This window comes from Natator depressus, chromosome 1 (assembly GCF_965152275.1).
Source record: "Natator depressus isolate rNatDep1 chromosome 1, rNatDep2.hap1, whole genome shotgun sequence".
Lineage (NCBI taxonomy): Eukaryota > Metazoa > Chordata > Testudines > Cheloniidae > Natator > Natator depressus.
In genome coordinates this window covers 336,670,833-336,698,190 of record NC_134234.1, presented here as the reverse complement: position 1 = coordinate 336,698,190, position 27,358 = coordinate 336,670,833, and the positions used below count along the sequence as shown (strand labels likewise).

At 47.2% G+C, this 27,358-nt stretch overlaps 1 protein-coding gene across 1 annotated transcript in view; it reads left to right on the top strand.

Annotated features, from left to right (window-relative positions):
* The window catches only part of ITIH2 (inter-alpha-trypsin inhibitor heavy chain 2), a 40,521-nt gene extending 14,207 nt beyond the window's left edge, over positions 1-26,314 (top strand). The window contains exons 8-21 of the mRNA XM_074952842.1: positions 508-636; positions 1,489-1,605; positions 2,354-2,522; positions 6,053-6,178; positions 7,004-7,185; positions 8,203-8,388; positions 10,462-10,601; positions 11,227-11,399; positions 15,642-15,773; positions 18,866-18,979; positions 20,086-20,284; positions 21,102-21,274; positions 22,594-22,705; positions 26,069-26,314. Of these exons, the coding sequence (XP_074808943.1) occupies positions 508-636; positions 1,489-1,605; positions 2,354-2,522; positions 6,053-6,178; positions 7,004-7,185; positions 8,203-8,388; positions 10,462-10,601; positions 11,227-11,399; positions 15,642-15,773; positions 18,866-18,979; positions 20,086-20,284; positions 21,102-21,274; positions 22,594-22,705; positions 26,069-26,216 (2,100 nt within the window). The 3' untranslated portion in view covers positions 26,217-26,314. The remainder of the gene's footprint in view (positions 1-507; positions 637-1,488; positions 1,606-2,353; positions 2,523-6,052; positions 6,179-7,003; positions 7,186-8,202; positions 8,389-10,461; positions 10,602-11,226; positions 11,400-15,641; positions 15,774-18,865; positions 18,980-20,085; positions 20,285-21,101; positions 21,275-22,593; positions 22,706-26,068) is intronic.
* Positions 26,315-27,358: the final 1,044 nt, after the last annotated feature.

The following is a 27,358-nucleotide window of genomic DNA, read 5'->3' as shown; positions in this document are numbered from 1 at the left end:
ATATTCATAGCCCTCAATTTATAGGGAATCTATAGGTTGTCAATTTGTTCAGACAAACCATTACAAATAACAAATGCATGGAAATCATGGCTATTGTGAAAAATCTTGGGTGTCATGCAAATATTTTTTTTCCTTGCAAACAGGAAACAAGAGCTAAATTCATCCAATGAATTGCTCGTGACAAACGGTTTGTCCAGGTCTGTCTGTAATACAGGCATATGACTCTGTGTGTTTGCACACAGAGCTGCTATTAGTGAAGAAAATGAGCGAAGAAAACCAAAGAGCAATCTTTGCTTTGAAGCAACAAAAATCCCTCTCCACTTTTACTCCGTTTTACTTGGAAAATTACAAAGGTGCTCAATGAAATTGTTTGTCCTCTGGATACAAAAGTCTAGTCCCTTGCTTCTTGCCAGGACTCATTCCTAATCTCTCAAAATGATGCCATTGTCGCGGGATGTGTGGTTGACTTTGTAATGGAGTCTCCCCTTGTTCACATCTCACCTCTAGGCCCACGTGTCCTTCAAACCAACAGTGGCTCAGCAACGAAAATGCCCCACCTGTTCTGCCACGGCAGTAGATGGGAATTTTGTGGTGGCGTATGATGTGCACCGAGAAACCAAAGCTGGAGAACTGGAAGTAAGTTTATTCTGTTACCATATGTTGCTCTCATACACAGCGCTGAAAGTCTAGGGGGCCCTGAATGTCAAGAGCTTTAATTTAGATCATAGTGAGAAGTAAGGGGGCCATAAGACAAGTGAGGTAGCCCCTAAAAGCCAGAGGGGGCCCAGCCCTAGCCCCCAAGCCTGAGTGTAATTCAAGAACTGGCCTTACCTGAAATGGAACATCAGAAGTAGTTGCCACAGCAGAGCAGACCATCCACGATCCCCATCTCTGGTGCTTTTTCTGCGTTGCATTAAGGCGGGAACAAAGCACAGCATGGTTGAACAACAGAAGTGATCAAGAATCCTGCATCCAATTGAAGTAGCAGGGGGATTTTAGGCAGGCAGAATACAGTTACCTAAACAACAAGTGGTCAGGGCCAGCTCCCTGTCCTGTCCAAAAGCCAGCATCTCTCACATTTCAGTGCTCCCCAACACCCTACTGGGGTACTGATTAACTGACTCGAAAGGAACAGGGTCAGAAGTTGTGAGAAGGCAAACTGGCACTTCATTAGCATCATGTTGGCCTGGAGTAGGGTTGCAGGGTTGAGTCATTAGAGATGAAATAGCTCTTTTACACCATCTCATCCACCCCCCGTGCCAGTGCAGAGGTGTTCCCAAAGCAAGTCCTTAGAGCCAATTTCTGCTCTCCCTTAAAGCCAGTGGCGCTCAGACACTGCATTATGGTGATCAGTGCAATACACAAGCAGAGTTATGTGAAAATAGAACGTGGCCTGTAAAGAGGGCTGAAACCTTTCACTCCATTTACCGTCTTGGGCCATGTGGAATCTTTACAGGAACTCAGGTTACCACTGTTTGTATTTTGCAGATTTTTAATGGCTATTTTATTCACTACTTTGCTCCTGACAATCTGGATCCACTGCCCAAAAACATTTTATTCGTTATCGATGTGAGCGGCTCAATGTGGGGATTGAAAATGAAACAAGTAAGTTCCTGATCTGTGCAGACAGAAGGTCCTGCCTTCGTGTTCTCCCGTACGTGTAGCTATTGCTTGCTTGACTGCCACATACCTTGCTCTTGCCCGAACTGAAAATCACTAGGTCGGATCTTTAGGTCCTTTGTCAAAAGCATCACTAAAGTCACTGGGCATTTGCCTGAGTAGAGGACTTCAGGATTTGACCCACCATATTTACTGTCCTTAAAATGTTTTAAGAAAGAAACAAGGTCATTTGAATCATACTGAGTTCTGAAATAGTAGATCTCAAAGCACTTTGCAAAGGAGGGTGAATTTATAGATGGGGCCATGGAGATACAGAGAGGGGATGTGGACTTGCTCAGCCTCACACTGCAGGTCATGACAGGGCTAGAAATAGCACTCTTGTCTCCTGAGTGTTGTGCCAATACCAATGCTACACAACTTCCAGAGCAAGGTCCTCTCTGCTCATGGCTTCTCCCTCTCATGATTAGTATTCAGTGGGGATGGGTTGAGGAGGACAAGTTTGGGTTTTGCAGACTCCTTATCTGGATTCTGTCAAGCCAGGTCCCATTTTACCTGGATTTCCACAGTGCCGAGGAAGCAGGCTGAGAGACAGCCTCATAAAAGGTTCCAGTTTGGGCCCATCACTTGTGTTGTTGTTCACCTACTTTCTTACTCATTAGCTAGCGTTCATAGGGTGCTTTGAATAATGGAAAGAGCTAAATGTGCCTATTCTTGTGACCCCTTCCTGTCTCAGACGGTAGAGGCGATGAAGACCATATTGGGTGATCTCCGGCCTGATGACCACTTTTCTATTGTTGACTTCAACCACAATGTTCGCACTTGGAGAGATGATTTAGTTGCAGCCACAGCACCGCAGACAGAGGATGCTAAGAAATACATCCAGGAGATCCATCCCAATGGGGGTACGTGGATTTGATAATGAGGTACTCTCGTCACTTAGGTACCATGGGGATAAATGCCTCAGACAGATAGACAGAGTCCTGTTCACAAAAGGCCAGATTTCCCACTCGTGCGGCAAGATGCACAAGGAAAAGGGACCTAGGGAGGGGGGCAAAATGAAGACACCCTTGCAGAGCCCCCTGGTCATTCTGTTGGGAAAGGCAGGGTGTTCCTTCTGTGGGGCCTGTCCCACAGATCCCATGTATCAGTAAGAGACCAGGGCAATGGTGCCACCACGCTACCTCTCTGTGCCTCCAGCACCTCTGGACTTGGGTCCAGATCCTTACAGGTATGTTGGCACCAAACTCCCTGTCACGGGGTTCACTCACTGTGAGCGGCACCTCCTGCTGGCCATCCTGGAAATTAGCTCTGCCCGCTTGCACACTCCCTCCGGTGGTATCTTCTCCCATCTTGTTTTGCTTTGCAGTCCTACTCTCAGCCTCAGGAACCGCAGGGTCCTCTTCATGGCTGGGCCCTCCAGCCAGGTCACTAAGGTCCTCCTCTTCTGGGGAAATCAAAGTCTTTCCAGACTGGCTGTTTGGCTGGTGTCTCTAATGCCCTTGCCACTTCCCAGTAGCTGGGAGGGGAACCCAGGCCCGCCCTGTACACTGGGTTCCAGCCCAGGCATAGGCGCCAACTCCATGGGTGCTCCGGGGCTGGAGCACCCATGGGGAAAAATTGGTGGGTGCTCTGCACCCACCGGCAGCCAAGCTCCCCACCCCGCCCCCCCACCCCAGCTCACCTCTGCCTCTGCCTCCTCCCCTGAGCGCGCCGCGTCCCGGCTTCGCCTCCCAGCGCTTGCCACCGTGAAACAGCTCTTTTGCGGTGTAACAAGCTGTGGAAGGGAGCGGGGAGGAGTGGGAATGCGGCACACTCAGGGGAGGAGGTGGGGAAGAGGCAGGGCCAGGGCGGGGATTTGGGGAAGGAGTCCAATAGGGGCAGGGAGGGGCGGGGTTGGGGCGGGTTTTTGCTGAAGGGGTTGGAATGGGGGCGGGGCAGGGGCAGAGTCGGGGCGGGCCGGGGTCAGGAGTGGGGGTCGAGCACCCACCGGCACCAGGAGAAGTTGGCACCTATGAGCCCAACCATGGCTGCTTGTTATATGGTCCCTGTACAGTCCTACCCCTTGCTGCTGTTTCCCTGGGCTTCTTCCTACCTATCTGGCTCCTCCCCTTCTCTGGATTTGCCAGCTTCAAACTCCCTCCACTCAGGGAGTGACTGCAGCCTACTTCCCTGCAGCCCTTCCCAGCAACAGCCCCCATCTGCAGCCAGCTGCCTGGGTTTAGACTGGCCCCACCTGTTCCTGCCCAGGAGGGCCTGTTCCTAATCAATCAGTTCTTTGCTCCCTGGCTCCTCCTCCAGGTGCACCCTGGGTAGTTAACTGGCCTATCTGGACACCTTAACCCCCTTTCAACCCTGTGTGGGGTGGACACCCCATCACACGCCCATTACCTTTGAGGATCTGGTCCCTGGTCCTAGCAGCATGTCTCCAGGGCCTCCACAGGCTGCAGCTAACTTGGAGGCCACTAAACCGTTATGCAGCCCGATTTGCTGGGCCCAATTCCCCTCTCATTTACAATGGTGTAAATCAAGAGTGACTCCACTGAGGTTAATGGTGTTACACTGGAGTAGAAGGAGTGTGAGAGGTGCTTAATGTCATAGCTTCAGAGCACTGTGTAGACACTGAGCATAGGACAGATGATTTTGTGGCTGAAGCTCAAGGGCGGGGAAGTGATTTTGCCTACGTGCATGGCACTGGTGAGACCGATATGGGAATGCTGCGTCCAGTTCTGGTGTCTACAGTTTTTAAAAGTTGTTAGAAATTGGAGAGAGTGCAGAGAAGAGCCACTAAACTGATCTGAGGGCTGGAGAACATGCCTTACTGTGAGAGGTGGAAAGAGCTCAGGCTGTTTAGCTGATCAAAAAGAAGTTTGAGAGATGACTCTGTTACAGTGTATACTTACCTTCACAGGGAGAAAATACCAGGCAGTACAGGGCTCTCTAATCTAATCCAGGAGAAAGACCTAACAAGAACCACTGGGTGGTAGCTGAAGCCAGACAAATTCAGATTAGAAATATGGCTCAAACAGGGAGGGGGATTACCCATTGGAACAAACTACCTAGGGAAGTAGTGGATTTTCCATTTCTTGATGTCTTCAGATCAAGCTTGGCTGCCTTTCTGGAACATATGCTAAATACAAGTTATCAAGCACAGTACAGGGGTAACTGAGTGAAATTCCAACATCTGTGTTATACAGGAGTCAAACGAGATGATCTAATTGTCCCTGTCTGGCTTTAAAACCAATGACAGACAGTCAAAAGAGCTGGGTCTCTTCCCAGCTCTGCCCTGGATTTCGTCATGTGACTCTGAGCAAATCAGTTAACTTCTCTGTGCCTCCATCCCCCTGCTGTTAAAGGGGGATAATAGTACTTCCCAACTTCACAGGGGCGTTGAGGCTTCATTCATGCATATTTGAATTTCTTGTAGGGAAAGGAGCTAGAGGAGTGCAAAGCAAAATGTATTTTAACCAGTATCAGAATCTGGCCCTTTAATAGGCATTTGTCCAAAGGTTTGGGATTTTTGGTTAAATTCTCCCAAGTATGGTGGGGATTTTTAAATCCTAGGTGAACCCTAGCTTAAAACAGAGTAATACAGTAGTGAATGAGGCCCACTGAATGGACCACAGTCTGCTTTCACTTATACTCGTGTAAATCTGGGACAACTCCGTCGATTTCAACGAGTAACTCCACTATAAACAAGCAAAATCTGACCTGATATACTTAAAGCGAGGAAGTCCAGCAGCGTTTAATTAAAAGGCCATGCATCACACCACTCAGCATCTATTTCTGGGGAGGCCTTTAACTGTCCTTGAGGTCTTTGTCCATGGGGGCTAACACAAGTGCGATCCTAAAATGTGGATCTGTGGACGTATTAATGCCATTGGGCAAGGCAGTGGTAAGACCTCAGCTGGATACTCTGCACAATTCTGATCACCTATGTTCAAGAAAGGCTCATTCAAACTGGAACAGGTGCACAGAAGGGCTGCTAGGGTGATCAGGGAAATGGAGGGTCATTCTTACAGGAAGTGATTCAAAGAGTTTGGCCTGTTGAGGCTAGAAAAATGAAGGCTCAGAGGGGATATGATTCCTGTCTTTGAATACGTGAGAGGGGTAGAATCAATGGGGATAAACTGGCCATGAATAAATTTAGGCTGGATATGAGAAGAGGGTTTCTAATATCAAAGGAGTAAAGTTCGGGGACAATCTCCCAATAGGAGCATTGGGGGCAAACAACCCAACTAGTCTGAAGATGAACTTGATGAGTTATAGAATGGGATTCTATGACAGGGTTGCCGGCATTAGCAGGGGACTGGACTCAGGTACTCAGGTCCCTTCCAGTCCTGTGTTCCTATGTATTATTTTCTCAGCACTAAGACTTTATTTCAAGAAGGAACGCTGCGTAGCAAACATGCTCATTTTATCACTTCTTTACCAGGTACAAACATCAACGAAGCTCTTCTTCGAGCAATATTCATTCTAAAGGAAGCCAGCAACTTGGGAATGTTGGACCCTAACTCCGTTTCCATGATCATATTGGTGTCAGATGGCGACCCTACGGTAGGTAAGGATCTTGCATTAGGTGACATGAAAGGCCAGTTGAATGGGCTTAAGAAACACAACCAGCACATGGACACTCTACAAGTAAGTTAAGAAAATACTATTGTCCCTTCTTCCAATGCCAGAGTGTCCTGCTTCAGACATTATGTTGTCCCTCTGCCAAGTGGTAGCGGAATTCTGGGGCTTTTCAGGTTGGCTTCCTAGTGGATGAGAAATGAGTGACATGGAGACTGGGTATATCCTAAGGGTAATGTGCTTTATTTACATACATACTCCAGTCTTGGAACAGAGGCGGTCACAACCATCACACAGGCAATCCCCTCTTCCAGAGATCTCAGCCCACACTGTGATGGCTGGTCCCCAAGAAGCTGCTCCATCCTAGGAATTGCCCCCAATATGAAGAATAAATCAGAAAGAAAATTAAGTTCAGTGGGGTTTGCATCAGGCCCCAACTGCAGAAATTGCCTCAAAAGTCACCCCTGGCTGCTCTACAACTGAAGTTTCTATTTAAAAAAAAAAGTTACGTTTCTAGTCCTCATGGTTGCAAAGAGAACCTTAAAATCATGAACTGAAGTGTAAACCATTAGTGGTGTCTTGCTGAGTCTGCAGAGAGCCTAAAACAATAGTTCTGTGAGATGAAAACAGCCCTATTCATCTCCATATGTTACAATAGCAAACCAACATTCCCACTACAGACACTGAGAGTTTGGGATATTCAAGGAATATGGGATTAGATCCTAGCTGAGGATTCTTATGAATCATTTTTAATTGGGTTGAAGGGTTTGTTCTCCATTCAGAAGATGACTGAAAGTCACTCTCTCCCCTGAAGGTGAGCTGAAGTTGACTAAAATCCAGAAGAACGTGAAACAGAACATACCAGAAGATGTCTCTTTGTTCTCTCTCGGGATTGGATTCGATGTAGACTATGATTTCCTGGAGAGGCTTGCTCATGAAAACCATGGAATGGCACAGAGGATTTTTGGAAATCAGGAGACCTCTTCCCAAATGAAGGTGCATTTCCTTCTATCCACCTCTTAAACTGTGAGGGTCAGATTCTGCTCCCCGCTGTGAATCTGGAATAACTCATTCAAAGGCGATGGATTTACTCCTGGTTCACACAGGTCCCACTGAGAGCAGAGACTAGCCCTGAGAGTTCAACAGGGTAACGATCATGTCTATAAACCCAAGACCTTCTACAACAAAGGGCTAGTCTTCATTACAGTGGTAAATCGACCTAAGTTACGCTACTCCAGCCATGTGAATAACGTATCTTAGGTCGACGTACCCCAGTGTCTTCACTGCACTGCGTTGATGGGAGACACTCTCCTGGTCAACTTACCTTACTCTTCTCAGAAAGGTGGAGTACCGGGGTCGACCGGAGACCACTCTGCCATCGATTTAGCGGGTTTGCACTAGACTGGCTAAATCAATCCCTGCTGCATTGATTGCAGCAGCATCGTAGTGAAGACTAGCCCATAGAGATAAACTCTGAACTGCAAAGTAGGGTTTCTGGAGCTGTGTTCAGGGCTGTCCAGATCCAGGATTTTACTTCAGCCCACTCTATAGAGGAAGAGTCTAGTCATGAAGGCTAAATTCTGATCAATAGAGTTGGAAAGTGCTTGAAGCCTGGGCTCACATCTATAAGCAATAAATAATAAAGGGCCAAATCATCAAGTCCTTATTCGTTGACTTCACACCTGCTTTAGGATTTGGGCCCATATGCACCAGTATTCACACTTCCTTCTGCCTCTGGGTCCTGGAAGAAACTAGGTGTTTGTCATTACAGACTGTGGGTCTGAGTCTTTCCATTGACTTTCCTGGGAGCTGTGTTTGTAAATACACAGACATTTCAAGGTCTAATCAAAAGGGGAATTGCATTTCCTGGAAAATAAACAGCTCAGTCTTGCCCTGTTGGATTCCAGATTCTGTCACCTGTACCTTTTGCTGTTGTGTTAGCATGTCAGCGAGGGTTGAGTCAAATACAACAGACTTACCACCCTCCCTCCCCCGTGTCTTTTCCAACTGCAGAAATTCTACAATCAGGTCTCTACCCCGCTCCTCAAGAAAGTGGAGTTCAACTATCCTCGGGGATCAGTGTCAGATGTCACCCAGAACAGTTTCGATAACTACTTTGGAGGGTCGGAGATTGTGGTGGCGGGAAAGGTTGACTCCGACAATGTGCAGCACCTGCAGAGTATTATCACAGCCACGTCAGTGAGTCAGGCTCCCTGGAGAACACCCGTTCTCGCGGCTCGCAGGGGCACGGCCTTCTCCCCATGAGGGGTAGAATAGGTCGTACTGTCGGCAGTACCCCAGCCTCTGTGCAGGTTTATGCCAATGGCTGTGGGGAGTGACTTTCCTATCACTATTCCTGTCTTCAGTAGAATCTCCTAATAGTCACACATTGTACCAGAATAGGGTTGCCAACTTTCCACTCGCACAAAACCGAATGCCCTTGCCCTGCCCCCTGTCCCGTCCTCCTCTGAGAACTGGCCCATGCCCTGCCCCTTCTCTGAGGCCCTGTCCCCCCTCACTCCAACCCCCCTCCCTCTGTCACTTGCTCTCCCCACCCTCACTCACTCGCTCATTTTCACCGGGCTGGCTCAGGGGGCTGGGGGGCTGGAGCAGGTGAGGGCTCTGGCTGGGGGTGCGGGCTCCAGGGTGGGGCCAGAAATGAGGAGTTCAGGGTGCTGGGGGGGGCTCCAGGTTGAGGCAGTGGGTTGGGATGTGAGAGGGAGTGCGGGCTCTGGTGTGGGGCTGGAGATGAGGGATTTCGGGTGCAGGAGGGGTCTCCGGGCTGGGGCTGAGAGCTTCGGAGTATGGGAGGGGGCTCTGGGCTGGAGCAGGGGGTTGGCGTGAAGGGGGGGTGAGGGCTCTGACTGGGGGTGCGGGCTCTGGGGTGCGGCTGAGGATGAAGGGTTGGGGTCTAGGAGGGTGCTCCAGGCTGGGACCGAGGGGTTCGGAGGTGTGGGCTCTGGGGTGGGGCTCGGGATGAGGGGTGTGGGGTGCAGGAGGGTGCTCTGGGCTGGGACTGAGGGATTTGGAGGGTGGGAGGGGATCAGAGCTGGGGCAGGGGATTGGGACACTGGGGGGGTGAGGGCTCTGGCTGAGGGTGTGGGCTCTGGCGTGGGGTTGGGGATGAGGGGTGTGGGGTGCAGGAGGGTGCTCTGGGCTGGGACCGAGGGGTTCAGAGGGCAGGAGGGGGATCAGGGCTGGGGCAGGGGGTGGGGGTGCAGGAAGGGGTCGGGGTGCAGGCTCTGGATGGCGCTTACCTCAGGCAGCTCCCGGAAGCAGCCACATGTCCCCACCTCTGGCTCCTACATGGAGGCACGGCCAGGCGGCTTTGCTGCACGCTGCCCCATCTGCAGGCACCACCCCCGCAGCTCCCATTGGTTCCCGGCCAATGGAAGCTGCGGGGGTGGCACTTGGGGAGGGTGCAACGTGCGGAGCCCCCTGGCTACCCCTACACATAGGAGCCGGAGGTGGGACATGCCAGCTGCTTCCCTGAGCCTCCAGGATCCCTTTTCAACCAGGTCACCGTATACCAGAACAATACTTCACTGTAGGCCGCATCCTTGCTTTCAGCCCCTTCACTGCGCAATCCTCCTCCGCATCTGGTGGAGGCTCAGTGGAGCCATTCCACAGCAGCTGCTGCTCCCCCTCTGTGGGAGGCAATGGCCGGCGGATGCACTATCCCGGCTTTGTGAGCGTGCACAAAGAGCCTCCCTGATGCCCCCACCGGAGATGGGATCCGCCAGGTGCAAGGGATCGTCTCGCACTTCACAGGCTCTCCAGAGCCTGCCCTGCTCACTCGGCAGAATTCCCCCGGGTCCGGTGCAGTACCCCCCGGCTCCGGGGTAAGCACAGAGTAGAGAGCAGGATTTGTCCTGTAAGCGGTGTACTGCTCAGCACAGCTCCCTCTCCTCTGATAAGAGCTCTCCACCCCCTTCCTCACTCCCACCCCAAGTAGCACCTACAGCTCCCCTTCTTCCTTGGTACGTGCAGGGAGAGCTCTCCCGGCTTTTTCAATCTGCTGTGACACAGTCACTGGGGGAGGGGGGGAGGTGCAATAGACCCCCTTCACCCAGCCCTACTCATGCTGGCCAACACAGCCCTGTTAGCAGAATCACTTTCTAAATATGTGGGGGATCAGATTCCTAACAAGGGGGCCCCGTTTTTTTAAAAGTCTGCCTGGGTCCTGATCCGAGGCCGTGGGGGTGGCGTGATGTGGTGGCTTCATTTCACCGGCTCACTCTGTGATCTTGGTATCTTTCATTCCTCGCTTAGTCGAACGCCGAGCTAGTCCTGGAGACCCTGGCAGATGTTGAGGGACTGGAGGATTTCCTGAAGAAAGAGCCACATGCCGACCCCAAATTCACCGAGAAGCTGTGGGCCTATCTGACCATCAACCAGCTCCTAGCTGAGAGGTGGGGAGAAATGCCAGATAGGGACTTTTGATAGGGACCTAGCTGACCTGGAAAGGGACTGGCAGACGTCACTGGGAGATGAGGATTATTGGCACCTCTCAGGATCAGAGGAATTTGTACATTTTATTGTACAAATGAGGAATATAAATCTAAACCAAAGAGCGTGCCACCTTCGCACCCTTGGCTCACTCCTTCCCTCTCCTCTCTAATTGCAGGCATAAGGTTTTGGTTCAGCTTGTTCTAGCAACAGGTCAGTGGTCTGAATGTGGGTTGGGGACTGAATGAGTGAAGTTAATGAACAAAGACTGAGTAAAAGGATTTGGCCCCTTGTTCTTATAGGTCTTGATCCATCTCCCATTGAAGATCCCCATTGAAATCAGTGGGAATTGGATCAGGCTCTTTGGGTCCAATCCAAGGTCCATTGAAGTCAATGGGAGTCTCACTATTGACTTCAGTGGGCTTTGGATCGGGACTTTAATCTTTGCCATTCACATTCCCTAGGTCCTAGCTGGTTCCTACCTTTCTGATTCCCCTGTTTAGGAATAACAAGGATCACCAGCTTGATTTAAGCAGCAGCTGCCCGGCACAGCTGGTAACAAGGGGGTCTATTTATTTTTCAACACAGAAACCTGGCCCCCACTGCTGCTTTGAAAAGGAACATCACCAGATCGATCTTACAGATGTCACTCGACCATCACATCGTGACCCCTTTCACGGCCATGTTGATAGAGAATCCTGAAAGGAATGAGAGAATGCTGGCAGATTCGCCACAAGATCCAAAAAGAGGCTGTTGCCCAGGTGGGTGTCTCCATCTGTCCCATTTTGGCGTTTAACAAACCACCTTGCAGTGGAAATAAGCTGTTCATTGTCACTTATGCAGACTAACAAGGTGCACTAAGATGGCCGACGTTAGTGCTCATGCTGGGGTCTGTATTTTAAGGGAAAGGCCCTGAATTAAATGGGCAGTTCAACCATCAGCTCCTTGTAGAGTCAAATTTTCAACATGCCTTTTTTGTCGGTGTTACCCTCGGTGGGGACTGACTGCACCACATTTGCCCATTTTGAGCATTTCTGTAAACCTACAATGACAACAGCTTTATTTGTTGTAGGGACAGATACGTCTATTCCACTGGTTCTCAAACTTTTGTATTGGTGACCCCTTTCACATAGCAAGCCTCTCTGCGTGACCCCCCTTATACATTAAAACCACTTTTTTTATATATTTAACACCATTATAAATGCTGGAGGCAAAGTGGAGTTTGGGGAGGCGGCTGACAGCTTGTGACCCCCCCACGTAATAACCTCGCAACCCCCTGACGGGTCCTGGCCCCCAGTTTGAGAACCCCTGGTCTATTCCCTGTGCTCCCCTTATATAGAGGAGCTGATTGAGTCATGGCGTGGCTGTTTGTGGTCTCTGGAGGACCTCCGAGATGGGTGTGGATAGGTCACAAGACCACTGGAACTGAAACTCTCTTTGCTCATTAGTCTTCCAGAGTGCTCTCTTTTCTGCTTTACTCTCCAGCCCCCATTTTACAGCAGCCTTCTATTGGGCCAAAGGGGGGCAGGGCTTGTTTGTCCTGTTAGGGCCTGACCTATCAATGCCCGTTGATGTCAATGGGTGCCTTTCCACTGCCTTCAGTGGGCACTGGTCAGGCTCTTAATTTATTAAAAAAAAAATGAGGAGTACAGTCATCACTGCAAAGCCAACTGATGACAAATCCAGTACAGACTATATTAATAGCTGTTATCAGCATAGGGCACTCAACTGGGATGCAGGATTTTAATTCCTGTCTTTGCTACTGACCTGCTAAGTAACCTTGGGCAAATCACTTCCTCTCCCCGTGCCTCAGTTTCCTCATCTGTAAAATGGGGATAATGACACTCCCCCCACCCCATTTGTAAAGCATTGTGAGCTATGAAGATGAAAAGAGCTAGATATTTGTATGATTATGTTTCACTCTGGCTGTTCGGTGGTCTGTCTGAACTGTGGTGAAAATGAGGCACTGAAAACCAAATTTTACTCCCTGAGGCTATAGCGAATGGTGATTTATCATTTGTTAATAAACAGGAGATATTCTGCTAGATTGAGATGAGAGGGAAACAACGTATGTAGCTGCAACAGCACGGTCAATTTTGCCTTTCACTTTAGAACTTTTTATAACTATGCAGAAACTCCAGGCCCACCAGTCCTGCGTTCTCACTGGAAAGATATCAAAAATGTCCTCATCCTCCTGCAATCAAAGGCGGTTTTTAAGTCTGCAAGATGTTACAGTTGGTTAATTTGTTTTTCTTTTACATTGTAACTCCTCAACTGAGATCCATGGAGAATGAAAAGATATTTATTTATACCATGTGCTATAGCTCACCACTTCTACTAAACACGTCTGCGCGGCCATACCCATGTCCATTTGCTAAACCTATTACAATGGGCATTCCGTATACATTGCATCAGCTGATTACTCCAGGCCACGGTTTGCTTTACTTAGTAGGTATGGATGATTTAATTGATATTAACATGGGGGCCATTGTTCTTTCAGCGTGCTTACATATTTCCCAATTACATTAGACATTAAGGGTCAGATCCTGTTGCCATTGAAATCAGTGGCAAAACTCTCGTTGAGCAACAAGGGACCCATTTATACCTTGAATAAGCCAGAATCAACCCAGGTTTAGACTGGCTTCTGCCTTAGGTAGTCCTGTCCCGGACTAGCTTCGCGGTCATTCGCCAGCATTGAATTCACTCATTTTTTTAAAAGAACTGGTTAATTACGTATTTAGTATTATGGCATTGTGAGACCAGACTGGATGCTGGATTTTTCCATTGCCTAATACACAGCAGCCTGAATGTGGGGAAAATTCTGAAGACCCGGTACAGTTTTTAACTCATTCTTTCTCTCAAGCCAAACTCCCACTCAGTGGGAGTTTTGCCTGAGTAACAACCGAGTAAGCTCTGAATTAGGGTGAGCCTGTACAAAATAACCTCAGTTCTTATTTCTCGCATGCCTAAAGGCTAAAGAAAGCGCTTAACCCCAGCACATGCTGAAGGTCTTCGCCTAATCCAGGCCTATTCATGTGAGTAAAGGTTAAAGGATCAGGCCCTAAATTTCAAAAATAGGCTCACATGGAGCGCGTTAAGGGCTTGTCTGCTTGGACATTTAATCCACAGCAAAGTGGGGTGTGAATCTACCCCGCACGGGCACTGGCACCGCCAGGCACTTCGCAGTGTAGCTGCGGGAGCCTGGGTAGCGGCAGCAGCTGCCCGGTGGCTCAACCCTGCCAGGCGTGTACCCAGTGGCTCCAGGGGCATTTGTACTTGGCCCAGCTAAGCCAGGCCTCTGCTGCTGCCCGTATTACCCCGGCTACACTGCTGTTCATGCTCCCACTGGCTCGCGGAGAGCTAGAGCAAGTATACGTACACAAGCAGGAGAAATCACACCTTCATCGTGTTAGCTATGGGTCGCCAGCGCATAGCCTAAGTGTCTGTGCAGACCCCCTAACGTACCCTAACAGTTCCTTAGTGTACTTTGATCTAGCCCGCGTCGAAATGGGACTAGATCAAAGCACATTAAGGAACTGTTAGTGCACGTCAGCAGGGTTCACATGTACACCCTGTGCGGCAGCCTAGTGTGGGATAGATTCACACCCCAGCTTGCCATGGACTAAATGTTCAGGTAGGCAAGCCTGTTATACAGGCAAAACTGCACAGCATCGTTTCAGGGGACGAGGCAAGATGTCACGTTTATTATAATAACACAATTTGATTTAAGACCAATAACTAATATCTAATACCTATGTACACACACACACACACACACACACACACACACACACACATCAGCTGTTCTGCAGCTGCTGTATAGTTACCAGTCCTGAATGTAGCTTGAGTTCGTGGCTTGGGTTCGTAGCTTGTGGCGGCTAACTGGCCAGGAAAGCCGGGCACAAGGAAGAGCTGGGTCTCTGTTGGACATGCACCGATGTGCTTCCATGTTGGCAGCAGAATGTTACCCTCCAAAGTCTTCCATCTCACCCACCCTTTTTGTAGGCTTTAGTTTGAATCCAGAGTCTATAGGTCTTGCTGTGTCACACTGCCTCTGGGTTCGGTGTGATTGGTCACTCGTCAATTGCAGACATGACTTTCAGCCTTGGACCTGGCTTTGATGTTTCTTCAGTTGGACTTTTGTTCTTTTCTTTTGAGGGTGGATTCGTCTTGCTTTGTCAGGGCTGTTGTCTGCATCTTCAGCCGTTGGTGTTTACACTTTATTTCATCAGGACTGGCTGGGGCTGGAGGTTGATTCCATCATCCATATATACCTCATTCACACATCTAAACTACACTAATAAGGTTACAGCAGGGTTTTGCAAAAATGAAGTGAGCATTTTAAAATGGAGTTTGGGACAAGTTAAAATGGAGTTTGGGTTACAACATGGACAAGTGTAAGGAATGGCAAACAGTGAACAGAAGTTACAAGAAGAAAAGGAGGACTTGTGGTACCTTAGAGACGAACAAATTTATTTGAGCATAAGCTTTCGTGAGCTACAGCTCACTTCATCGGATGTAGCTCATGAAAGCTTATGCTCAAATAAATTTGTTAGTCTCTAAAGTGCCACGAGTACTCTTTTTCTTTTTGCGAATACAGACTAACACGGCTGCTACTCTGAAACCAGAAGTTACAATGTTGAAGCAGTGCAAGTTCCAGTGATTTAAGCAGCAATTGGATTAAAAGTGAAACTCAATTAGCCAGTTATTGGAGTACCTGGTTTTATGAATGAATGTAGTTTCATTCATAATACTTTACTTATGAAGTTTATTAATAAAGTGAACAATTAAAAACAATTTCATTGATCAGTTCTACAAGCCCTTAATCGTAAATCAGTCAGATTCTGTTCTGAGATACAGCCATGTAAATCTGGCATAATTCTCCTGCAGTAAATTGGATCAGAATCCCGATCATTGTGTGCTAAAGTGAAAATTACGATGATCCTTTATCAGTGCAGCCATTTTTACTAATTTTCAATTTCATGTAACCTCTTCACAAACAGGTACTTTAGGTGTAGTCTCCAATGGCCTTGATCAGTCCATCCCACCTTGGGCGAAACCCACAGCTACAGCAGAGCGTCTATTAAGTGCTCTCAGGGCTCCAACTGTATCTTCTGATCCTCGCATAACTGCAGGTAAAAGACAATGGGCTGTCTATCTGCTTCACTCCCTTTTGCTTTGCTTAGTACAGCTCTTGTATACAAAGGTGTGTGTGTGTGTGTGTGGGTAGGGGGAAGAGAGCAATGGCGGAAGAAGCCAAATGGCCCGTTTATCCAAATGGATGGAGACAGCACTGCCTGCTCGCCATTCAACTAGGGACAGTCACTGCATTGCGTTGGTTTTGACGTGCAATTTCCCCCACCCACTTTCAGAGGTCACTGGCCTCCACTGGTAGAGTCCACATTCCAGTTTGAGAGCAGTGCAAAATCCCCCCATGCTCTCAAGAGGGGGCCTCAGCAGTCAAGTCTGGATACAGATTTGGCCCTGAATCTGAACTTGCAAAAGGCAAAGGCAAAGAAACACAGAATATTTGTTGCATAGCTGCTACAGAAGGGGAATTTCAAAGCCTCGTTTCTTCACTTTGATGCTGCCTTGCAATTGTTCTCAGCGCCTGTGTCGCAAAGATTTGGGCCCACATATTCTAAAGCAGGGATCGGCAACCTTTGGCACATGGCCCATGCCGCTTCCCGCAGCCCACATTGGCCTGGAATGGTGAATCGCGGCCAGTGGGATCTGCGATCAGCTGAACCTGCGGACGCTGCAGGTAAACAAACGGTCCCGGCCTGTCAGCGGATTTCCCTGATGGGCCGCGTGCCAAAGGTTGCCGATCCCTGGTCTAAAGCATCCAGTAATTCTGGATGTCGCCATGCTGGATTCAGTAGAGCCTGATTTTCAGAGATTTTCAAGTTAGCAGCCACTGTGCATGCTCAACCCCTCTGAAAAATCCAGCTCTAAATGACCCAAACTGGGCACCAAAAAAATCCGAAATGAGAGGCTGTTTTTGCAGTTTAGGCCCAAGTCTAAATGACATGGTGCTGAGAAGAATGAGGGGGGATTTGATAGCTGCTTTCAACTACCTGAAAGGGGGTTCCAAAGAGGATGGCTCTAGACTGTTCTCAGAGGTGGCAGATGACAGAACGAGGAGTAATGGTCTCAAGTTGCAGTGGGGGAGGTTTAGAGTGGATATTAGGAAAAACTTGTTCACTTAGAGGGTGGTGAAACACTGCAATGGGTTACCTAGGGAGGTGGTGGAATCTCCTTCCTTAGAGGTTTCTAAGGTCAGGTTTGACAAAGCCCTGGCTGGGATGATTTAGTTGGGGATTGGTCCTGCTTTGAGCAGGGGGTTGGACTAGATGACCTCCTGAGGTCCCTTCCAACCCTGATATTCTATGATTCTATGCGATACAGGAGGTCAGACTAGCTGATCACAGTGGTCCCTTCTGGCCTTGGAATCAACGAATTTGAAGCTGATGAATAAAGGTACTTCACCCTAACTCTGTACAGAGAGATCTCTCAGCTGCCCTGAGTTTGCTTTTGGAATGGGAGTATTGTGTACATTTTGCTTTGGTAAAACAGACATCACATGCTCATCTTGTGGCTTCACTGGAGAATAACAGTCAACGATTGCTACCAGTTAACGCAGCTATTCCTGTAGCCAAAGTGGTAGAGGCCAGTGCTCTCAAGTTGAAACCGTATTCATAACCCATGCAGGGGGTCATTACAGACACCCCAAAGTTACACCCAAAATATGCATGGCACTCAAGTAAGTAGTAGTTCTTTAGAAGCATGGTGCATCACTTACGTGATTTAAAGCGTGAATGGACAAAGCCCTAGAAAATATACTCTAGGGGATAATCATGAGGATGGATTAGATGATCTAATAGGTCTTCCCTGCCATCTGCTACTGGGAGTCACAGTCTGTCCAAAGGACTCTCTTTCTGGCTCATCTGTAGTAGCAAAGCTAATGCAACATTATTTCCAGAGTTAATTCCCATTGTAAATGACAGCATGAATGTTGTGTGGTAGATAAGGATCTCTGGATTCTCTGAAGGCTGCTGGGTCTTGTTAACATTTGGGTCTCTGCCATGATTTAATGTCTAATTTACACAAACGATCTGGGAGAGCCGTCGTCTGCAATCGCTTAATAACAATGCAGACATATGCAACAGTAACCGCCCGCCCCCCTTTGAAGGCGTGCTCAGGGGCAAGGCCAAGGGTTAATTTTAGACTTTGAAATAGTTAAACTTACTGTTTTGGAAAGGAAAAAAATGAGCAAGATAGTCCAGCTCCCGACTCAGGGGTGTTCTCTGCACTGGCAATTCTTTGCATTATTCTGTATTTAGGGGCTTGATCCTGCTCTTGTTGATGTCAATGGCAACATTCCCATTGGCTTCAATGGCAAGGGGAGGGGTGGGGATCAAGCCATTATTCAGAATAAGGACATAGGATGTAGACATGGGTCCCAGCTCTGAAGTTCGGATTTAGATCTGAACTTTGCCCCCAGTTGTTTGGGGGGGAAGAGTGAGGAGGTTCAGCTCTGGGCTTCTGGATCAGCCCCATCTCTAGTATTACCTGCTGGATACAAGCTTTTTAAAAGAAGGTAGCTCAGACTCTCACAGTCATGATGTAGCACATGGTGTTTTCCAGCAGGCAGCTCAATCAGTTAACCCTGTAACTCAACGCAATGAGTTACACGCTGAGGCCAGGAAGGCTTCCAGGAGTCTCCCCTGGGAGCTGTAGAGTCGCCATCTGCTGTCTCCCAGGGCTGGCCAGCAACTGCTGGGAACGTCCTGCTTTTAAGCCTTTATTATGCTCCCGACATGACTGACAGGGCCAGCAGGGCGGCGCCAACCTTGCCCACAGCTGCTCTTTAACCCCTTCATTGCCAGTGCAGGGTTTATACACCCCATCACAGACCTATGGGGATTTTTGGTTCATTTAAAAAAAATGTAACAGGCCTCTGTAAGGATTGCTTGGGAATTTCCCCATCTACCAAAAGTGGATAATGCTACTTATTCCTTCCCCAGGAGTGTTGTGGGATCATTGGTTAACATTGTAGAGTGGAAGCACTTTGAAATCGGCAAATAGACGTAGCTGTGCCTATCTATGTGCATAGGTAGAACTAAACGTATAAAGCAGTGAGGAAACACTGTTCAGATCTCATACACGTAGTCACACCCCTACTTTCATTTTGTTTTTTTATTCCCCACTTATTTCTGTACCTTAGTTGACAATGACCCACATTTCATCATCCATCTGCTAAAGAGCCAGGAGAACATCTGCTTCAATATTGACTCAGAGCCTGGAAAGATCCTGAACTTGGTTTCAGATCCTGATTCTGGTAAGAGAATATGAATAGCTTCCATTTATATAGCACCATGCAGCCCAAAGAATCTGAAAGGCCTTGGTTTGGGGAAAGGAATATGTACCAGGTTCATTGTGATGATTCTTGCTTTACTGACTGCTGTCGGTTCTAATCAAGCCAATTTTCCTCTGACCTGAGATGGACTTCAATGCAGCTACCTCTGATTTATGTAGATGTAAATGAAATCAGCATTAGAGCACACACAAGTTGCAGAACAGGCTTGCTGGGCTTAATCTCAATAATGTGAACACTAAGTCGGAGCATGGTATCAGTTCCCTGGACACTGGCATGATGCTTGTAATGTTCTCTACGTAACACGGATATTAAGCAATCTTCAGAGCAACTTCTTCCTACATACTTGGCTTCCCAGTATTGCTCTTTGCCTGTCAATGCTGGCAGTCATTGCTGTTCTCTGTCTGGATTGTGGTTTTGAACAGGTAGCTTATTAGTAGCTTTCCATCAGCAACTCAGTACAGTCCCTAGACTGTCAGCTGGCACTGGACTGAGCAATGGGTGAGCCTGGGCAGTTAGATGAAATGTACTTAGATGTAAAATAGAAAAAGCTCACACCTTCTTACAACCCTGGCTGCTACGATCTTAGGAAATTCAAACGAGCATCACAACATGCCTACAAGGTCGTGATCAGCAGGTAAATTGCAGTGATTACACAAGCACACACTTTGGATCACTTGCAGACACTAGAATTAATGGTATTAATGTGTTCCGTTAACACTGATCTATAGGCTATACATGGATAGACTTCTGCAGATGCACCAACAATATCTTATCCATTCCACTGGAAACCTGCCACTGTGGGGCTGCATTTCTTCCATTTGCACTTTCAGTTGAGCACAAAGAAGAAAGCAGCAGAAGAGAGAGAAAGGAAGAAAAGAAATGTCGTCTTTGGGGCCAAGCAGGAAATTAAATAAATAACTAAGTCCCAAAACTGTGCATTGGGAAGTGGCCTTCTCTGCTCAGAGTGCTTTAGGTCTTATGATTTGTTTGTCTCCTATTACTTGACTAAGTCTCTGGATTACATGTCAAAAACTCATGGGAAACACCACATACTCTACTTTTCATAGGGATCGTGATCAACGGGCAACTCACTGGGGCCAAGAAGCAAGAGAATAAAAAACTGAGCACCTATTTTGGCAAAATTGGATTCTATTTCAAAAACAAAGGCTTGAAAGTAGAGATCAGCACAGAGACAATCATCCTGAAAGACGGCTCTTACAGCACCGCTCTGTCCTGGTCCGACACAGGAAGCATCATTCGGAAAAGGTAAGAGGAGGCGCATTTCCATTGTACTTTGTGGAAACTATTTGGAATGTGTTGATCCCTGTGGATCCGAGGGCAAGAATTACACCTGAACTTCCGTGGGGAAATGAGCCTGGCTTGGCTTTCTAATCCTTCCTCAAAATGAAGAGAACAAAGTCCTGGTTCACCCATTGAGCAGCTGCATGTGTCTGAGTAGCTCAGTCATCCCTGTGGCTATAGACGCTAATATTTCTTATTTGTTCTGTAGCAGAATTCAGGGGCCAATCAGGGATCAAGCCCCCAGTGTGATAGGTGCTGTACAACCACAAAACAAAAGGACAGTCCCTGCCCCCAAACAACTTACAGTCTAAGTATAACATAAGGGGAAATGGATGGATACAACCAACTAATGGGGACAGCACCAAGAAATCAGCGTGATAAGCAGTGGTCTCAACAATGAAGCCATTATGAACAGTTTATGATTATGAATAATAAAGGCACCTTGATCTTTTTTGTATTGACCCTACATTGCCATAGTGAATGAGCCTGGTGTTAGGCAATAGGAACTTGTGTGTTCTAATCTTGACTCTGCCACTGACTTTGCTATGTAGAGCTGGGCAAGTTAGTGAACTTCTCTGCCTCAGTTTCCAAATGCGAAAAAGGGGAGGATGATCATACCCTTGCACGGATTTGTTGGGTGGTAACAAAAGCTCTGTAAATCCTCATTAAAAACCGGGACTGATTGACGTGTGAAGAATGCAGTACCCATTGTACACAACAAGCGAAGTGCCTCAGCAGAACCAGGGACGTGGCTCTCATTTCTGTTTTATGCTTCCGCTAGGCTGCTTGTGTCTGTGAAGAAAGAGCGCACTGTCACTATCGCCATGGACACGGAAATGTCCTTCATGGTTTTGCTTCACCGGGTGTGGAAGAATCACCCGGTCAACGTTGATTTCTTAGGGATCTACATTCCCCCTACAAACCGGTTCTCACCCAGCGCACATGGTCTGATAGGTAAAGCCCTATGGTCGGGTTTTAGGAGGAGGGATACGACTCTATTGGTTTTGGCTAGAACTCTGTGTGCTGGGGAAGAAGGAAATCATCAACAAGAGGAGAAAAAAATCCCATATCTAGCATAGTGTTGTTTAACTTTCCATCAAAATAATTAATTGGCTTTCCCATGATAAATCTTTCTTTATCAACCACTGGGCCAAATCCTCCACTGGTGTTCGTTGGGGTAGCTCCATTAAAGTCAATGGAGCTAAGCTGATTTACAGGTGCAGAGGATTGGCCCCCTGTATTTTAGCCAAATTCTGTCCTCATTTATGGCAAGACCAACAGTGTGTTCAGCAGGTGCCCTTTCATATCTACTTGACTTCCAGAGCTCAAAGCTCAGTTTTATGATAATGCATTAATAGTCACAGCGCATGAAATAAGATAAGGCCCCTTCCCCAAAGACATTATGATCCGAACAGAGGACAGAAAAAAGGAAAGTAATAGAGCAGTTAGGTATGTTAGTTCCAAGGTGATTTAATTATTTACATGCTGCCACTTAATATAAGACACCGGTGGATAGACTTAGACTTTGTATATCAGCAGACGGTCACAACTCCAGTTCGGTGCTTCTGTGTGACTATGCAACTTACCAAACCCAGCATGAAGCATGTGAAAACCAAAGAGAAATCATTCTCAGTCCCTGGGGTTCAACTGTGGAATGAATTTATAGAATAAGTCAGGCTGATCTGGAGTCTGACCACTTGCAGGGCATCTGCTCTGTGACCAAGCCTCCCCACCATAGCCAATTGGTTAGGGGAGAGGAGAAAAAGAAAGAATTAATGACTCTCCCTCCCCACCTCCCCCACACCTCACATCTATGTTTTTCCCCAGGAGAGTCCCCTTTCTCAGGGAAGGGAGAAGAGTAGAAGACTCCTGATATCTCCTGGAGATCTTGCCCTCTACAAATCTAATTTACCTGACAACCCTTTCCATACCACAGTAATGGGGGATACCCTGAGATGGATGGTTCTTTCCTGTGCAGGTCACCTTTAAAAACAAAACAAAACCACCCTCACCCTTTTAAAATTCAGGAATCCCTAGGAAAGTTCCACAGCAGAACAGAACTAGTCAGCATGAGCTTGCCTGACTGATCTTCCCAGCCCCGCTCTGCTTAAGCGGAAACAGTCAGCTGGCTCTAAAGCAGAGTGCCAACCTCCACAAGGTAGAAGGTCCTAAGGCATTACAGAGACCAATTTGCATGCTTGGGATTGTGATTTTTATAATCTGATAGCTGAAGGCCGTGACATGCAAGCAGTTTTAACCTTCTCTTTGGCTAGGCCAATTCATGTCTGAACCAACCGTGCACATCTACAATGAAAGACCCGGTCGGGATCCAGAGAAACCAGAAGCAACCATGGAAGTGAAAGGACACAAACTTACTGTCACAAGGTAGGAATTCTGAGCAAACTCAGCCAAGAAAAAGATGAAGCTCTAAAATGTTTGGTAACCTCCCTTCTGAATGTAGTCAATGAAAATATCTTTAATTACATATTTCAGAGTAACAGCCATGTTAGTCTGTATTCACAAAAAGAAAAGGAGTACTTGTGGCACCTTAGAGGCTAACCAATTTATTTGAGCATAAGCTTTCGTGAGCTACAGCTCACTTCATCGGATGCATACTGTGGAAAATACAGAAGATGTTTTTATACACACAGACCATGAAAAAATGGGTGTTTATCACTACAAAAGGTTTTCTCTCCCCCCACCCCACTCTCCTGCTGGTAATAGCTTATCTAAAGTGATCACTCTCCTTACAATGTGTATGATAATCAGGATCTACAACCTATCCTGAAGGACGACCCAACACTCTCACAAATCTTGGGAGACAGGCCAGTTCTTGCCTACAGACAGCCTCCCAACCTGAAGCGAATACTCACCAGCAACCACACACCACACAACAGAACCACTAACCCAGGAACCTATCCTTGCAACAAAGCCCGTTGCCAACTGTGCCCACATATCTATTCAGGGGACACCATCATAGGGCCTAATCACATCAGCCACATTATCAGAGGCTCGTTCACCTGCACATCCACCAATGTGATATATGCCATCATGTGCCAGCAATGCCCCTCTGCCATGTACATTGGCCAAACTGGACAGTCTCTACGTAAAAGAATAAATGGACACAAATCAGATGTCAAGAATTATAACATTCATAAACCAGTCGGAGAACACTTCAATCTCTCTGGTCACTCGCTTTCTGATCTCAAAGTGACTATCCTTCAACAAAAAAACTTCGAAAACAGACTCCAACGAGAGACTGCTGAATTGGAATTAATTTGCAAATTGGATACAATTAACTTAGGCTTGAATAGAGACTGGGAATGGTTGATTCATTATAAAAAGTAACCTACTTCCCCTTGTTTATTCCTCTCCCCCCCCCCCCATTCTTCAGACATTCTTGTTAAACCCTGGATTTGTGCTGGAAATGGCCCACCTTGATTATCATACACATTGTAAGGAGAGTGATCACTTTAGATAAGCTACTACCAACAGGAGAGTGGGGTGGGGGAAGAGAAAATCTTTTGTAGTGATAAACATGCATTTTTTCATGGTCTGTGTGTATAAAAACATCTTCTGTATTTTCCACAGTATGCATCCGATGAAGTGAGCTGTAGCTCATGAAAGCTTATGCTCAAATAAATTGGTTAGTCTCTAAGGTGCCACAAGTACTCCTTTTCTTTTTTCTTTAATTACATAGTCATTCTCTAACAATGACTTCTTCGCTCTGTGATCCCCACCCTCCACCCCAATTTTCTCTGCTTACAAGTAAAGCATATTTTGTTTTTTTTCCTAACTGTCAGCACAGCAGACCCAACACAGTACTGAAAGTCAAGCTGGGTTTTTTCCTGTTTGTGGACCACCACTAGTAATAAAAACCCCCCTGGCTAAATTCTGCCCTTTGTTACAACTACGGAATCCCCATTGCCTATGTCTTGGTTGGGCAGTCCGCTATCTGGTGTACTCTCTGCACTAGGGGTCCATGGAAACCCCTCTGTGTTGCTGCGAATACATGGCTGTGGCAGGAGAAGGGGCTGGGTGGGAGGCCAGGAGCAGCTACTCTATGCTGTGGATTTCACCCTCAATATTAGTTCAGAAAGTAATGCTGGTCTCAGGAGGAGATTAGCCCAGTGGGGGAGCGAATGGCAGCATGACTCCTCAGTAGCCTGTGTTGCAAGTAGAGAGGCCCGGGACTTCTCAACAGTAAAAATAGAGCAGGATTTCCTTATGAATCTGCTGCTTTTAGGCTTCGCCAACTTAGCAGGAAACCTCTCCCCAGCTTTTAGGAGGAAGCATGGTGGGAAACCTGCAGGTTTCAGCTTGCAGATCAAGACGACTTGGCTTTGTGGGGGTTTTTCCCAGGCAAGGCGGCCCCTGCACTTTGCTCTCCGGAGCTTCCTGTGGAAACCCTGCATGTGGTGCACTTTTTTTCAAACAGAGGAAAGCGGCACTGGCACAAACTTACACACATCGCAAAGCGTGTCAGTTACATCCTTTACCTCCCCCTGGGAAACAAGACAGTAGCATGTCTCTTCAGGAGTCAGAAATACCTACAGTTCTCCCAATTAGTACAGCTTTATACCTCGCTTGCAAGTGAGAATAAATGTGCTCTGAACAAGGTATCCCAAATCCAGCAAGGGAAGCAAAATGGAACACAGTCCCTACAGAGCAGGAACACACAACAAAGGGCCAGATCCTAGGAGATCCAACACCACATGGAAATCCACTGGCTAGGTCCATACTGTTACCATCCTAGGCAGTTGGATGCAGAGATCTCCGCCCCATACAGGTGATGGCAGAGTTGTCCTATGCAGAGACACACAACTTTTGGCCCTAGCTTATTCATTTAGCACCCAGTTGTGCCAACCTTATTTGTTGTAATCAGCTGGACTGTGGGTGTAGTAAAGTACTATTCAATGTGCGCCAAGGTGGCATAACTGGGTCCTTACTCCACTGTCAAAGATATGGACTTCACCTAATGGTAGAACACACCTGGCCAGTTGTTTTCCTACATTCTCCCTGCTCTTGCCACTCAACGCTTCTGAAGCTTTGTTAGCCGCACATACATTACACTGGGGTTTGAAGCTTATTTTTCATGAGAATGAAACATAAAAGGACAGCAAGGACTCTCTCCATGTAGCATATAGCAGAGGGGAAGCAAATATGGAAACCTTGCTCCGTAGGATCCTTCAGGTTGAGTATCTTCCAGCCAGCATAGACAGTGCTCCTCCGCACAGGTGGTCTACTTTGTCAGGGCCTGATTCTGACACTCATGTAGCATCATACTCTGCAAATAGTCCCTCTGGAGTCAGCGGAGCTACTTGTGGAGAGAGGTAGTACCGAATGTAATGCTGTCGCACTCTGGCTACCCGTGAGCAGCATGGCTTACTGCAGCTTCACTTCCAGAAGCCACAGTTCATTTGATTTTTCTCATTCTTTTAAGTGGGTGAGGTGGCATCAGAAACATCTGTTGCCTCCATGCTCAGCCCCAAATGGCAGCTGGAAGGCATCTCCCAGGGAAGCAGGTACAATCACACAGCTTTGGTTACTACAGCTTGCCGTAGGGTTTGTGTTAGGCTTTTATGGAGGTAGAAATCTTCTGTCATTCAAGACCGGTTGATCAGCCCATAGGCACACGCAGGCAACTCCTGCTAAAGTCAGACTATTGCTGTTTAGGCCCGATTGCTGCATTATCTTTTCTACTTGTCCCATCACCACCCATCATCTTTGTTGCTCTCTTTATTGCAGCGGGTTGCAGAAGGACTACAGGACAGACCAAGTGTTTGGAACCAATGTGCACTGCTGGTTTGTCCACAACAGCGGGAAGGGTTTCATTGATGGCCACTATAAAGATTATCTTGTTGCCCACCTGTACAGCTTTCTGAAGAACCCCTGAAAGGCTACAAGCTCAACCAATCCGTAAAGAAAAAAAAATCTCCCCCCGCCCCTCCACACCCAGACAAATGTTCAGACTCCTAGGTGTTCTCAGGGTAACACAGCAGGTGGATGTAATGAAAGGTGGCTAGCAGGTATCTAACTTAAGGGGCCACCGCTCAATGAAAGTGTTTCAAAGTGAAGCACGCTGTGGTAAAACACAGCGGGTAGCTTTTCTGTATGTAATGAATATAAACATGTTTAAAAGTTTGTTATAATAAATCTACTTGTTGGAATCGAGTATTGTCTCCTCCCTGCAAGGTCTGATTTGGGTTGCTATCACTGGATTGAATATTTCAACTAAGGCCTGAATATTTCAGAAGGCCTGTAAAAGTGACGCAACGGTATTCTCTGTCTCATAGTTAAAGGCAATCAAATGCAGAACAATATTTAGTGCTTCCCACTTCACATCAGCTAAACACACCAACGTAGCCACCATTGGAGAATTATATGTCAATATCAATTTTCATATAAAACTTACACAAGAATATAAATCAGGTAACGGTGAGGGAGAAGGTTTGTGCTCCAACTACAGAAAATCACCAACCCAGAAAGCTTCGCTTCTATCAATGGGACTCCTATCACCATAGTCATCCTTTCCCGTTAACTGAAGCACAGCCACTTCTCAATGTGCTTCCTGACTAAAGAAATAAACTACCCCTGGGCAATGGAACCGGGTACATGAAGTGCAATGGCTGGGCTTTCATTTCAACACGGAAATCAGCATAGGCAAAACCAGTTTTATTTAATGCATACAAAATATAGGAACTACAGAAACAAACCTAAATTCACACCTGCTCTGCAATATTAACCAATTAAAATTCACAGTGAAGATGTCAGGTTGCACAGAAATATAAACTGGACTTCCTTCTAGAAGGTAGCAAGAGGGGAGCGCCCAACACAAAAGAGAAATGCCACAATTCAGTAAATGGAAATGCTGTAACGGCATCAAGTATTTCAAAAGCCAGCTTTGAAAATCCTCTTAAACATGTATAATATTATTAAGTAAATGTGCAAGTCCAGCCTCCAAATGCAGGAGTGGACCATTTGGGCTCAAGGAATGAGGGTAGGGAGTGCAAGATTATTTAAAATGGGTACCCAAAG